Source organism: Micrasema longulum, unplaced genomic scaffold (genome assembly GCF_059751315.1).
Source record: "Micrasema longulum isolate JH-2025_06_02 unplaced genomic scaffold, ASM5975131v1 h1tg000035l, whole genome shotgun sequence".
NCBI classification, from domain to species: Eukaryota; Metazoa; Arthropoda; class Insecta; order Trichoptera; family Brachycentridae; genus Micrasema; species Micrasema longulum.
Genome location: NW_028277242.1, coordinates 72,883 through 87,447, shown reverse-complemented (window position 1 = coordinate 87,447; position 14,565 = coordinate 72,883). Strand labels below are relative to the sequence as shown.

At 35.4% G+C, this 14,565-nt stretch overlaps 1 protein-coding gene across 1 annotated transcript in view; it reads right to left on the bottom strand.

Annotated features, from left to right (window-relative positions):
- Window positions 1-6,330, bottom strand: part of Marf1 (meiosis regulator and mRNA stability factor 1-like protein) — a 39,582-nt gene extending 33,252 nt beyond the window's left edge. Inside the window, exons 1-4 of the mRNA XM_088225235.1 lie at window positions 6,090-6,330; window positions 5,005-5,128; window positions 2,566-2,753; window positions 1,897-2,040 (exon numbers count right to left, since the gene is read on the bottom strand). Of these exons, the coding sequence (XP_088081361.1) occupies window positions 1,897-2,040; window positions 2,566-2,753; window positions 5,005-5,107 (435 nt within the window). The 5' untranslated portion in view covers window positions 5,108-5,128; window positions 6,090-6,330. The remainder of the gene's footprint in view (window positions 1-1,896; window positions 2,041-2,565; window positions 2,754-5,004; window positions 5,129-6,089) is intronic.
- Between the last annotated feature and the right edge of the window lie 8,235 nt (window positions 6,331-14,565).

Below are 14,565 nucleotides of genomic sequence, written 5' to 3'. Positions count from 1 at the left end.
AGAGGGTGAAAGAGCTAATTGGTCAAAATAAATAAGTGGAAGTGTACCAAGTATTTTTTAAATTAATAACTTATATGTAAATATAAGTTATTACATCATTACAATGGAATTCCGTCAAGAATTGTCAATAAATAATTTAAATGAGATAAATTAATAGTTTAATATCAAAGACGGACATCTGTCATTCAAATCGAAATTTACGAAATAATTCATTCTTGTAGATTTTCATTTATCCTTTCGAATGGTTTGGCTCAAATTTTTGTATGACAAAAATGGGCCGAAGTAATAGAAAAACATAATTGAAAATCGATCGAAACATTCACACATTGATTCGGTTTCAAAATCAAACATTTGTCAATCAACTGATAGAAGGCCAGCAATTGGGTCACGTGACTAATAATACAATCTGTCATGGCGGATTGTGACATAAAAACACCAATCAGCTTAATTTCATTGTGCAAAATAATTATGCTGAGCTGTTGGACTCGTTCCACACCACTCCTGCTGCTATCAAATAGCGATCCTATCCATCGAATGGCTATTCCCTCAATTCTCCCCTATTTAAAGTGTTTCTCCATTCATCTTCACTTTATTTCCCTTTTTTTTTTTAGAATAAATTACATTTTAAGTGTAATAATTGCGAGTTTATTTTTGTTCTTTTATATGTACTTTTAACTGTATATTGTAAGTCTTCTGGGCGTTTATTAAATAAATAAATAAAAGTGAAAAATTTACCAACAGACTACCTCAGTACAAGTGAAGCTCGCTCAAAATTATCTACATGACAGACGTCCGTCTTTGATATTACACTACTAAAATATTTGCATACTAAATTGCCAATTATTTAGTCCTAATTTTGAAAATACTAATGAGAATATTTAGTGTTTAATTTTATTTTTATGTATCGTATTATAATCTTGATTTGGCATTTAAAAAAAATCTCATTTCATCACTATGATGTTTTAAAGTTTTGTAATTTTGAAAATCCCCACTGAAACTTTGAAATAATACCATCTGCGACGACACAAATTCAGGTCAGCCAGTGTTTCTGACGCTAAAACGTTTCTAATGTTAAAACCCCATAAAAAATATTTGTACCCGCTAAGCGTTAAAACACGCTAAACATAAAAAAAACATGGCAACCCCAGAAACCCGAAAATCTGTTGCCAGTTGCCACACCAACATAACAATGCTATTATTTTATTTTTATTATCTATTTATATATTTTTTTAAACCTGTTACATTTCGTCTGGTTAGTGCAGTCATCGTGAGCTTTTTCAGGTTGATTTAAAATTTGTCTTGTTTAATGTGGTAGTTTCGTTGTCTGGTATTATATTTGTGTATGTCAGCATTTTCAGTTAATGTTATGTTATCGTCTTTTTTGTTTCCCAATGCAATTCTGTGTATAATTTTTACCATCTCAATTTTCGTCAAGTATTTTACATCAAACTGGTGTTTTTTCATACAGTTCAGTCGTAGGGGTCATGTAGGGTATGTTTTATATTAATTTAATTGTTTTATTTTGTTGTCTTTGTATCCTTGTTATGTCTGTCTTGCTACTGGTTCCGATCAGAAGGTGATCATTGGGTATTATAAACACGTGGTCACTTAAACGTGCGACGTTGCAAAGTAATTATTTTTTATTAAAAACTTTTTTTTTTAATACATTTTTGAGAAATTTCACCGTGCAATTTATTAAATGCTCTAACTTTTATCTTCCTTATTAAGCATTCCTCTGTGCCTGGACTGACACCTGAAGCGTAAGACTGATCAGCTTAATTAAGAATACCAATGTAGCGTCCTATTTAGCATTGGATGCGGATAGGAAATCGATGATGATGTGTACAAACCTGATAAATTTGTTTTTTTAAAATACCCCTTTATTAAATTACAAACCTGCGAGTCATTGAGGTCCTGTAGCAGAGAAGGCTGCTCCTTGCGAGCATCACACACCACAGTAAACTCAGCCTCTCTTCGTCCCGGGAGGAACGCATTTCTTATTGCTGCTACGACTGCCACTGCAGAGCATCCTTTTGGCACCTGATGTAACGTTTAATTCATAAGCCAATAATATTTTTGTTATACATAGGTACTACATGAAAAAAAAATGCATAAAGAATTTGGTAAGGTATCCAAAACAAAACACTTTTATTGAATTTATTTTTTAAAAATATATGTGACACGTTTCGTCTTGTTAGGAAATTATCAAACCCACATACAAAATTGGTTGAGTGTTCTCCGTACTTTACTTGATAAAGAATTTGAATTCGAAAAGTGCGTATATACTTTCAGTTTTGTTAAATACTTTTAATAAAACAACTTTCACTAAGTTGTTTAGTTTTAATTATTCAACTATGTTTCATATTATATATTACATAATGAATTGTTCACTGCTGTGATTATTTCTGTAAAACTTTTTATTGTTAAAGGTTCTTTGAACCGTTGATATATAAATAAATAAATACATTCAAATAATTCATTATGTTCATTTAAATTGAATTAAACCTTTGGATAGTTTTCTTCGCTATTTCATTGATTTTTTTTCTATATTTTAGATGAACACACCTGGCAATTTTCTATGTCCCAGAAGAACCCAATGGGAGGAAGTTCATCGGTTGAAAGATTGAGAAATGGCGAGATAATAGGAGCCATGGGGAACTTGGAATGCTTCCGTGGAGTTTTCTTGGTCACATCCTCTCCTCCAGAACTGACCCAATCCTCTTCATCGTCACTCCCGGTAGACAAGTATAAATCTAAATCAACAATATTTTAATATTTATAATTCCGTGTAGTGCATTTTTTTATTATTGACAAAACCAACAACAAGGTCAATATTATAAACTCTGACAAAAAACACCAGCAGTCTAATTTTAAGTTCGAGATAATTTAACACGAGCTTGTGTGCTATTCTGTGCGCTATTGTGTGCGTTTCTAACAGGGGTGCTATTCTAAACCACTCTCGTGGCACGAGAAAACAGTTTTTCTCGTGTATTTACATACAAAATAATAATACGGCCACAAAAGCATTTGGAATACCAGCCCAGAATACGGATTTGAATTTACGTTCGAAGTAAAGCGCGGCCGTGTTAATTTCAGCATTAACTTGCGATAGCACGGACTCAGAATCAGACCGCTGATCAACATCATTTAAAGGAAAAGCTAAAAGGGTACTCCCAAAGTTTACTTTCGGCCTTTTGAAACCTAGCCTAAGTGAGGGCTGTCACTAGACCCCTTACAGGGCGCTGCATACTGAATAAACACCTTGCCAGAATGAACCTTTCTGAAACCTCTAGATGTAGGTTCTGCAGTAGACGACGGTACACCCATACACATGATATTATGTTAATGTGATGCTTTATATATCACAAAAAAAGTAGCATCTTCGGGGGACCACCTGAAAGAGCGCTCGCTGCCTATCTAATGGCCCGATACTTAAATGGGCTTGGAGGAGGACATTTAGCAATGGACACGAGAGCATTCGCCATCCGCTCAGTAGCCCGGCTCTATAAAGATCTAGGCTTGGAGGGTGTGAATTGACTTACGGGAAACCGTCAGAACAGATCTGCACAGGTCGCAGTGACGTGAAGAGCTTATTTAGCACTGACACCATCAACAAGAATAACATTATAAATATAACAAATGAACCAATAACAGGTTATGTAAAAACAACTAGAAATAAAAACAAATTCACACTTTACAAAATGGAAAATAGGTTGAGGAAAGGAGGGGAAATGGGAGAAATGTTGACGATAAATATAAAAATGTTTTTCATATTTATTTTATAAATTCCTTCAATGCTCTCTTTAAACGAATCGGTTGTTGTCTGTACAGCTCTCCAGTAATGGTTTTACCCAGTTTTAGAAGCTCAAATACACAACTCCCTTCTGGTCTTCATCTTGAAACTTTTTCGGCTGTCCAGGCCGCTCTTTGTCTTTGATATCAAAAGCGCCATTTTTAAAGTGTTAAAACTACTCGAAACACTGTGATTTCGCAAGAGCATGTTTGCCATACAATTCCACGAGCAAACAATGATTTTCGGCTGCAGTTTTCTTTGCAAAAAAGTGACTCAGCAAAACTTCTCGCAAATGCTGTTTTTTTCGCCAACACAAGCAAATCAAACACTGTTGACTGATTTAGCTTACGAATAGAGCCTTAAAATGACATATATGTCAATGATTTTCCACAGCGCATACACCAGTGTTGACATCTTTAGTCCTTAAAATATAGGTTGATTAAAATGACAGCTACAAAGTAATGTACGGATCAAATCGATTTTATGTTTTTTCATGCGAACATGAGGATCTGTTTCCGAAAATTGGTAAAAAAAAACGCAAAAACAAGCCTATTATAGTGTTTAAGACAATTATTTACTAAAAAATAAGACATTAAATACTTTTTTCATGAATAACAAAAAATGAATTATTTTTTATTCAATTGATTTACATTGATCAATTTGTCTCATCTCTAACATTTTTGCAAAATGACGTAACCTTGTAATAACGTTGTTAATAATTAGGTTTATTTTAGTTTTAAAGCTGATTTTATATAATTATGTTGATTTTGTCAAGCATTGATTAAAAAAAATTAACATGCCGGATACGAATGATTTTTTGAGTGTCAATATAAATCACTCCTTAGACGTTACTACAAAGTTATGTCCTCACTTTTGCTGACAACTGTCAGTCTAAACAAGCTATATTTTAAGGACTATAGTGTCGAATTCCGGTTTTTAAGTTATAGACCCAATAAGTTGGTTAATTTTTTTTTCAGCTTAAAATTGTTGATTTAATAATAATTTAACACAGGATGGAAGTTAGGTTGGAGTGGGTTATACATATATATATATATTGTAAATTTAAAACAAAAGATATTAATGTATCCTCACTGGAGTAAACTGGGCTAAGAACACTTTCCAATATGTCCAGTCTTTGAATTCACAAATATTTTTAATACATTTTAATTCAGTATATAGTATACTGAGGCAATGAATTATTGATAATGTACCTGTTCCTGGCAGCCGTGGCGGGGCAGGAAATATAAAACCAGTCATTGCTTCGATAATCTCCGGAGACTCTTCCACTGAAACGGAACTTTCAGAGTCATTCATGTCGGCAGCGGATGTATAATCCTGAAAAAATAAATCTTTAGGTATCATCGTCTTCCCTCTTCCACACCAAGTGGTGTATAGGGCACTGCATTGATAAACCAAATGCAGCATATTTCGATCATCTGTTAAATTAAGGGAAGGTGATCGAGCCCATGCATCAGGGCCAGTCTAGGAACAATGAAATATTGCAATTCACATCCACCCGCCAGGAATCGAACCAGGGACCTCAGGCGCGGTAGAAAAATGCGTCAACCACTACACAACGAGGCAGACTGTCTCCACTTGATTTCCTTATTCGGTATTTTTACACAAGATCAGCCTTCAAGTGGAAAACACTCGTCCAGGGTTCTGGTTCTTTTTCACACGCACACAGAACTGTACTCTTCATCCGCCTGGACAGTTTTTTTTATTTGCTTATGATTCAGCCCTTATGAATCTTTGTATGTACGATACAGTTAAATATACCTTACCGGGAATCGAACCTGGAATCCACACGCCTGAGGTAAGCACCTTAACCTTTACACCACAGGGGCTACACGTTAGCCGCAATGAGCAGCATTAAAGCAAGGTAAAACAGAACATTTAAACTTTTAATTGATAGATTTAAGTTTCGATAATACTGAGGTATCTAACTTAGATTCAAAAAAGGTTTCTATATTATTTAAGTGTGTTGTAAATAGAGTTAAACGATTACGGAGTTAGATTTACGAGGAAATATCAAAGCATATAAAAGGAAGATAAACAATAAAAACGCAATTTTCTAGTTATAAAGTATTAGACGTCATTTGAATTCATTATAGTATACTCATACATAAGTACGTTGCTCTGTTTACTTGCTCATTGTTATGAAAAACATCACTCACACGTGAAACGAGACATAAATATGATATAAATAATGAAACTCAAACTAAGCCACGTAAATAACAGTACAATTTTACATTGTTGTTTTGAAGAAGATAATCAGATATTATCAGCACATTACCTTGTCATAAAAATATAAAGTATATGTCGTAATGATAAACTTTTGTTTTCCAGAAACGAACTTTTGAAAGCACCAAGATGAAAATAAATGCAATTTCTTTGTTAAATTTGATAATGCATGGATATTTTATACGTTATATAAAATACCCAGTCATTTTCAAATTTTTCGAGGTTCGAGAACAGCCTGCAGCAACAGACTTTACAAATCACCAAACATGAAAACGCATGAAAAAAATAAGAAATCGAGAAGAAAATCATAGATAACCATAGAGAATTTCCTATCTCTTAAAAAAATGACATGTATTGTAAAAAATATATCTATGATTTTTTTTAGTAGAACATATCTGTAGTCTGTGAGTAAAACCAAAACGCTCGATCGCATTGAACGTAAAAATTATTTTTAAAAATATTCCATACTACTTTTGGCCCTCAACAGAAGTTTGAAGTTTATAACTGTCTGAACATTTTTTAATTACCTATATTGATAAAATTATTTTTTGTTCGTAAAGATATAACTTAATCACATTACAAATTCGAACACATTTTAAAACTACCGAAATGCAAAAAAAATTACACTCCGCGGAACTGATTCCGTTGAGCGCCTGACTCAAATGGACGTAAACAACGGCACATTAAAACAATGCTACCCATTTATTACAAAACAAAGTGCAACTCACGCCCTTGGATGCTTATATAATAAAATTGAATGCAGATTATATAATTTGATTAAACTGATTTTCTTACTTAAATACGAAATGACAGCCGGCTGAGGGCAAAAAATGGACTTTTTCGAAAACTTTAAGCTCTGGTTGAGGGCCAAAAGTAGTATCAAATATTTTTTTATAGATTTTTTGCATCCCGAGTAATCCAAAAGGCAACTTTTTAGACCCCTTTCATTTCAAAATTCGGACAAAAAAAATTATCGGCCCACCCTAATGTACAATCGGTGCTGTACTGGCTGTACACTAAATACAAACATTTTGCAATTTGTGTGTCGAGCGAGTGAGACACAGACAGCTGGGCCTCACACAGGGTTGCCAACCTCCATTATTAAAAAATCGGTAAATACAGAAAAATAAATCGGTAGATTTCGGAAGATTCATTGTCGTTGTGGTAGGGGCAGTGGGGGGAAAGGGGGTGTATGAAAATTTTCATACCTACCTTTTTTCATTACGAAATTTTGCTAAACATGTAAGTAGATTTGTTAAAAACCAAACCAAGCAGTGACCCCTTGGACTAATTGCTGACGCTTGCCTGACACATGGAGGGTTCCGGATTAAATTTCCAGTGAAATCACAATAAATTACGTATTTCTACGTTTATTGCAATTTTAATCTTTATGTTAAAATAATAACTACTATGTAATCGGTGATTTATACCCATTTGGGTAACAAAATTTGAGCAGATAATAGTTACAGGTGACAAAAACGTTTAATTATTTTAAGTGATCTGCTAACATTCCACGTAATAAAATAAAAACTATGAACGAATGAAAAAAAATTACATACTTTTAATTCATCAACATTGAAAATGATCAGGAATCACCATTTACCAATCAACGTATGTATAGAAGTAGCTTTCTGAGCAAACAGAAAAAAAGGAGCGTTTAATTTATTCATTTGTAAGTGGATTGCCTATATTGGGGAGGAATAAGTAGTAAAAAAAATAAATTTTAATGATTCTAGTTGAAAGAGTTCAGTTATATTTAATTGCTTAGTTTGTTTAAAAAGTTTTCTCGTTGCAGTTAAATAGGGAAGGTCATATACTAACTTTGATATTTTATTTTGTTGTCTTTGTAGTCTGTTTATGTCATTTTGATATCCTTCTCCCCATAGTAGTTGCGTATAACATATTTTAGTTTTTATATAGGCTTCATACATTAGAATTTTTTCCGTTTTTGGAACAAAATTTTTGATTTTTAAAAAAAGACTCGACAATGTCGCCACTTTGCTAATTAAATTGTTGATATGAATTGTCCATGTTAATTGTCTGTCTATTGTTGGTCCTAAGTATTTAACATGTTCAATTTCAGTAAGTCATTCATTTTACTAGTAGATAGATCCAAGCTATGTTTCACCAACCAATTCCTGATGTTTCTCATACCTAAATTTTGAACATTTTCTAGATTATTTGGTTCCTTGCCATATGCACACGTGAAGAAGTCGTCCGCGTAGTGAAGCAAACTTATCTGTGAGGGAACAATTTCACCGACATTATGCGTATAGATATTGAAGAGAATTGAGTTCAGGACAGAACCTTGAGGTAGTCCCTTGTTCAACTCTCTCTTCACCGCAGCATGACTGCGAACACTGATTTCTACCTTTCTGGAGGGAATCAAATTTGCTATAAAAGAAGTAAGCTTTTGCGGGATTCCAATTCGCAGCATTTTATCTTCTAGAATATGAATAATTACATTGTCATATGCACCACTTATATCCAGACAGACGCCTATTAAGAATTATTTCTTAGTCAGAGCGGCTCTGATATCGGATATCAGAACCGACACGCTTTCAATAGTGCTCTTTCTTTTCCTGAATCCAAATTGAGACTCGGGAAGAGTTTTCGAGGTCTCCATAAACCAGTCCAAGCGTTTATTCCGCCACTTTTAACGGTGTGGAAGAGGGGGCTATGGGGCGGTAGGAAGTGCCAAAATTTGGGTCTGTGTTGGGTTTTAGGATAGGAATAATAGATTGGGTTTTCCATGAAGGGGGATGTTTCCTGATTCAAAGATCATATTAATCAATAATAGGATGTAGGAGAGGGTAGGATCACTGTTTTGTTGGATAAAACTAAACAGTATACCGTCAATCCCTGGAGCTGAGTCGGTAGGCCAGGTCAGAATAGTCTTCAGTTCATCTAAACTGAAGCAATGATCCAACCATCTTATATCTGTAAACTGTTACCAATAAGGAGACTCATTCCAGTTATTTGCGGTCTGTAGAGCTAGCGTGTTGACGAACTCCTCAACCTAACCTATGGACTCGGGACGTCTCACTGGTGGAGTGAAAGAACCTCTAAATCGACTTATCATGCTCCAAACGGTCGATATAGGCACGTCTCGTGACAAAAAGCAACCGAAGTTCTTCCATCCCTTTCTTTTGTTGTCTCTCAAGAGGCGTTTTATTTTAACTTCAATCTATCTAAAACTCAACAGGATTTTCAGGCTTGTGTTTAAGGAGTACACTTTAGCTTGCCTTTTTCTTTTCAAAACTGCCTCCGCACATTCGCTATTCCACCATGGGGTATGAAGGGGTTTACTTATATTGCATTTTTCCTTTACATGGATATGTTTGTCTGCTACTTTGACGGTAAATTATGATAATGCTTCATAGCACTTCCCAAAATTCTCTTTTGTCGGAGTGGACCGTCAGAGAAGTATCTCCATTTAACTCTTTCTGTAATGTATATCGGTCTCCGATTGACCACTTTGGCAACATCTATGGCTGAATATGCGGTCGACTACTATGGGTTAATGATTACTACCAATATAGTGTCTTCTTTAATCGACCATTGCAGTTATGATGCCATTACACCGCTGGAGATCATAAGATCCACTGCACTGGGTCGCTGATTTGGGAGCTGAAGGTGAGTCGTGGAGTCATCATTAAGGACACATATATTCAGATCACCCAAGAGATCAACAATATATGTTTCCAACCTGTCGCATGTCGGAGCACCCCATAGAGCATGGTAAGCATCAAAGTCTCCAAGGATAAGGAACGGAGGGATCAATTTTTGGAACACAGATATAAGTATCGACTTTGAGGGTATGTTGGTGGGGGAGATATATATGGAAAGGATAGTCAAGTCATCAACCTTTGCAGCTGTCACTTGGAAGGGAAAACAATCAGGCTTGACATTGATAGGGATAAAGGGAAGGGAATTTTTGATGAAGAGGGCAGATCCACCATTCCTATCCTCACGATCATCTTACACACAGTGGAATCCCCGAAATCTAATAGTAGATCCCGGGACCATCTACGTCTCCGAAATGGCCTCAATTAAGATAGATTCTTCTTGCATCGGAAGCAAGAGGTCTTCTTTTTTTATTCAAGGTGCTACGACTGTTCCACTGAAGAATACTCACCTGAGCCACGGTGGTGGTTAAGTAGGGAAGTTTTATGTATAAGTTGATGGGCGACGTTAGACGGTATTTGTGGGTTATGTTGAAGGAGCGAGGCTAAGATACTCAATATGGTACGGCTAAATTGTATTGTTAAATGTTAATGCTGGAACTGTGCTAGGAAAAGCACTCCCATTAGAACCCGATGGAAGTTGTCCATCCGGAAAATACAGAAGTGAACAATTATGATAAGGAACATTGGGTTTGGAAGGTAGTTTCTTTGACCTCGGCATCCTCTCTGCTGTTTTTTTGTAGGATATTGGCGGGGAGGGTTGAACAACAACGTTGATTTTCGGTTTCGTCGTTTTAGAGACGATTTCTGCATAAGAAATCGTCGCGTTTCCGAACATTTTGGAGGGTTTTATATATAAAATGCTTCTGTCAGCCATCGTATGTTTTAAGTTTTGTTGCCTTTTTAGCCCAAAGCACAGCTTGCTGGTGGCAGAGTGGTTACCAGAACAATCAAGGCATTTTAAATCTTCTGCCGCCACCGTGCAGGATTCCCCATTGTGTGAGGAGCCACACTTGTAACAGCGCGCAAGGGATCTGCAGACAGTATTTTTTACTTGCAGCATTTAAAACACTGAATATTCGGGAACATGTAGCGTTCTACGGAGAGGGACATTGAAAATGGAAATATAGGAAGGTGGAGATTTTGGGTTGAAGGTCAAAACCACTGTTCGGGAAGGTTTCCATTCGACTACGTCACAATTACTCGATCTATAGTTCAGTCGTCGAGCCTTGATTACTTTTCCGAATCCATGAGGTACCTCGGCATTCTCCACAATGTCCTATTCGGACCAGTGCGAAGGGATGCCTTTAGAAACACCCGGTTTAGTAACTTGAAAAGTCGGAATGAATACATTGTAATTATCCTTTTAAGCTATTTCAGATGTTACAAATGAATTTTCTTCGTTTGCCGTCTTAAACTCCACAGAAATACGGTTACGGCCGACGGACTTGATTCCGTTCCAGGCAGTCCGAATATAGTTACTATGAAGAAATTGACTGAAGTCAATGTCGTACAAGTTGGTTTGGGTGACGCCGTCTACTTGTACTTTTGTTACATGTACGATCGTTGGAGCACGATCCATTATATTGTACATGCGGGATTGAATTTTGGTAGGTGAGGTGGTAGGCAATGTAGTGTTTGCGACCTGTGAAGTACCTGTGGTTGCAGGAGTAGAAGGTCGGGGACTAGGTGTTTTGTGTGTGAGGGGCGATCTGACTCAGAAATCGATTTCTTCTCCGAATTTACGTTTACGTTTAGTTTTTTTTTTTGACTTAATAGTTATGAATTCTGTGGGATCTGGAACAGTGTCCATTGTGCCGCACGATGAGTCTGATTGAGATCCATCCGGTGGATCCGGAGGTTTCTCTTTATCGCTCATTTTGAGAAAAAATATACAAAATAAGTTATAAAAACCAAAAATTAATTTTGGCTTCACGTGTACGGAAATAAAATGTTACCTGGGGTGATATTTCAAACGCTCTCGCGGCCGTAAAATACACTTTTATCTCGCGTATTTTGTACCTAAATACACTAGATAAAATTGTTTTCTATGGGCGGTTCCAGAATAGCACCGTGGTTTTTAGGTATCGGGGCAGTGAATGAAAACAAACACAAGCTACTGTTAACACTTGATAATAAATAAAATAATATGTATTACACCACATTGAAGTAAGGAATCGGAGAATTTATTGAAGATAGTAATCTAAATATTATGCTATCCCATTGAATCATATATAAATTTATTGTATTTTCGCATGTGCATATATATTGTATATGAAGGTGTGTATATATATGTATATGTATGTATGTGTGTGTATATATGTATGTATGTGTATATGTATTTACGAAGTATGTATGCTTTATATTTATGTATTTAATTGTATTTTTACATTTAATGTAAACTTTTTTTTTTTTCTTTTCTCTTTTGGGCTTTAACTATTTTTTTTTATTTCTTCAATATGGTTTTTTATTTATAGGAAACGCATTCGTAAACCATATTTGCCGCAACAAATCGGTTTCTTAGAACAGGCATTTGCCCATATAGGAGCCGATTGCAACATTAGGCGTATTAATATTTCTGGCTTGCCGACCCTTCATATACTGAGCCTACTCCTAGTACTAGCAGAATTTGCCAGAGTGTTTTTTTGTGTAATTTGTAATTTTGTAACATTGTATGTATAAACTAATAAATGAATAAATTGAAAGCATCCACCACATAGTCGAATCCGTTTTAAAGACTAAATATCTTTCTTCAGATTCACTCATACAAGCAAGCATTTTTTTTTCATTACTAATTGATTATATTTTATCGTTTACTAACCAAATTCAGTAAGGAAAAGCGCGAACAAATATTTACAACCTTCAATGTCCCTTTCACTGTAGCTTTAAAACCACCCCTCGTCGTCTACAAGGTAGGGACAAGGGAAGTATAAATAAAATAAATCGATAAATCCTTCTATTTCAGACCCTTTTATGTCGACAGTGACAGGATACGTACACCACAGTTTTTCAAACCAAATTAGTGAATTATTTTTTACTTTTTCATGTAAAAACACATTAAGTATTATCTAAGACACACAAAAACGTCCACCACCACTGTTAGCCATAGAAAATCTATCTAGCGAGTGCATTCGCCCACTCTATCTGTCTCTATTGCGTCACGTATAAGGACGCCCCCCACCCTCGCTACCCAGTCGCATTTCGGCATTTCACATACAGACAGAAATGATATGATATTTTAGACAGTAATAATATTTTATTTTTTATGTTTATAATTCCCTATTCTATCTGCTTCTGATGGCGATGACCACCCCCAAAAGTGACATATGCTAGGGTCAGTACCTCGCATACACATACCGAAGTCCCTATTCTGTGCACATATTAAGAGATCCCAGTAAGGGCCGCAAATCCCGAAATAGTCGAAATCATACACGGCGTTACATCGGCAACAAAACTTTTTTTTTAAGTAAAAAAAAACATGCACTATCCTGGATTTAAACTAAAGATATGAACTCTTTTTTTCTAGGATTTATTTGGTTGCCCTTTAATAAGGAATATTTTTGTGTTTTTTAATATATTGTTTATTTCCTTTTTTAATTACTATAAAATAAAAAAAGTACCTTCTAATCTTTTACAGAATATTTTCTTTTCTCTTTCTTATATTACACAAACATATTATACCTGTCTATTTATTGTAGCAGCGAAAAATTCATAAATATTTCTTGTATACCCACGAACAGGCCATACCTTTGTGGAATTTTTTTGTTCACTATTTTTACCGTTAATATGTAATTCATTTCTATGTAATTATCCTTTATTTTTTAATACTCTGTTTTACCTCTTATGTATATTGTAAAAATCAAAACCTTCAAAGTTTATGAAATATTTTATTTTATTGATTAAGAAACTAACCCAAAACACTTAAAAAAAGATTAAAGTCTTTGAAATGTGATGCTACAGGAGGATATTAAAAATCTCCTGGGTGGATAGAGTCCGAAACGATGATGTTCTCCGATGGATGGAAAAAGATAAAGAGGTACTGAAGACCATAAAGAAAAGAAAACTTGAGTACTTTAGGCATGTGATGAGAGGCGAAAAATATAAAATTTTATAAGTCATTCCACAAGAAAGGATTGAAGGAAGACGCAGTGCAGGTAGAAGGCGTATCTCTTGGCTTAAGAACTTGGGCGACTGGTTCCATTGCAGCACTCAGTCCTTTTTCAGGGCAGTTGCCAACAAAGTAAGAATCGCAGCGATGATTTCCAACCTCCACAGGGGAGAGGAACCTTAATAAGAAGAAGACAGTAGGTAATTAAATTAGATTTATAAACTATTTCTACGAAATTACGTGTTTTTTTGTTTTAACATGTTTATTTATTAAAGAAAAGAATTTCAAACTTTAAAATTTCATTTTGAATTTAAAAAAAAATATGCTTTTACCAGGCAACCTGTTATGTAACACTAGCTTATAAGTTTTGAGAGTAAGTGCTTGACGAGGGTGGTTTGATTTTATAACTAAAATTGAATTCTAAGAATGGACACAGCAGCATTATATAACGAGCTTTTCCAGGGTGCGGCGTAACCTGGTGCAAACAAATGCTATGGATGCCTCGGAAGTGCTTTAATTCAAATTGCCTCTTCACACCTGTGGCCACCCAAGGCTGTCGATGACGATCTTTTCGGCTTTATTTGGCGGAACAAGACACGCGGAATCGACGTGGAAGAAGACGAGAGTGGTGGCTGGGGATAAGGTCTTCTAAAGGCATCTAGTGATGTCCACATGTTCTACTCAGGAGCGGAAGTGGAAAGAAGTACCTTTATAATTTCGGCCGATATCATATT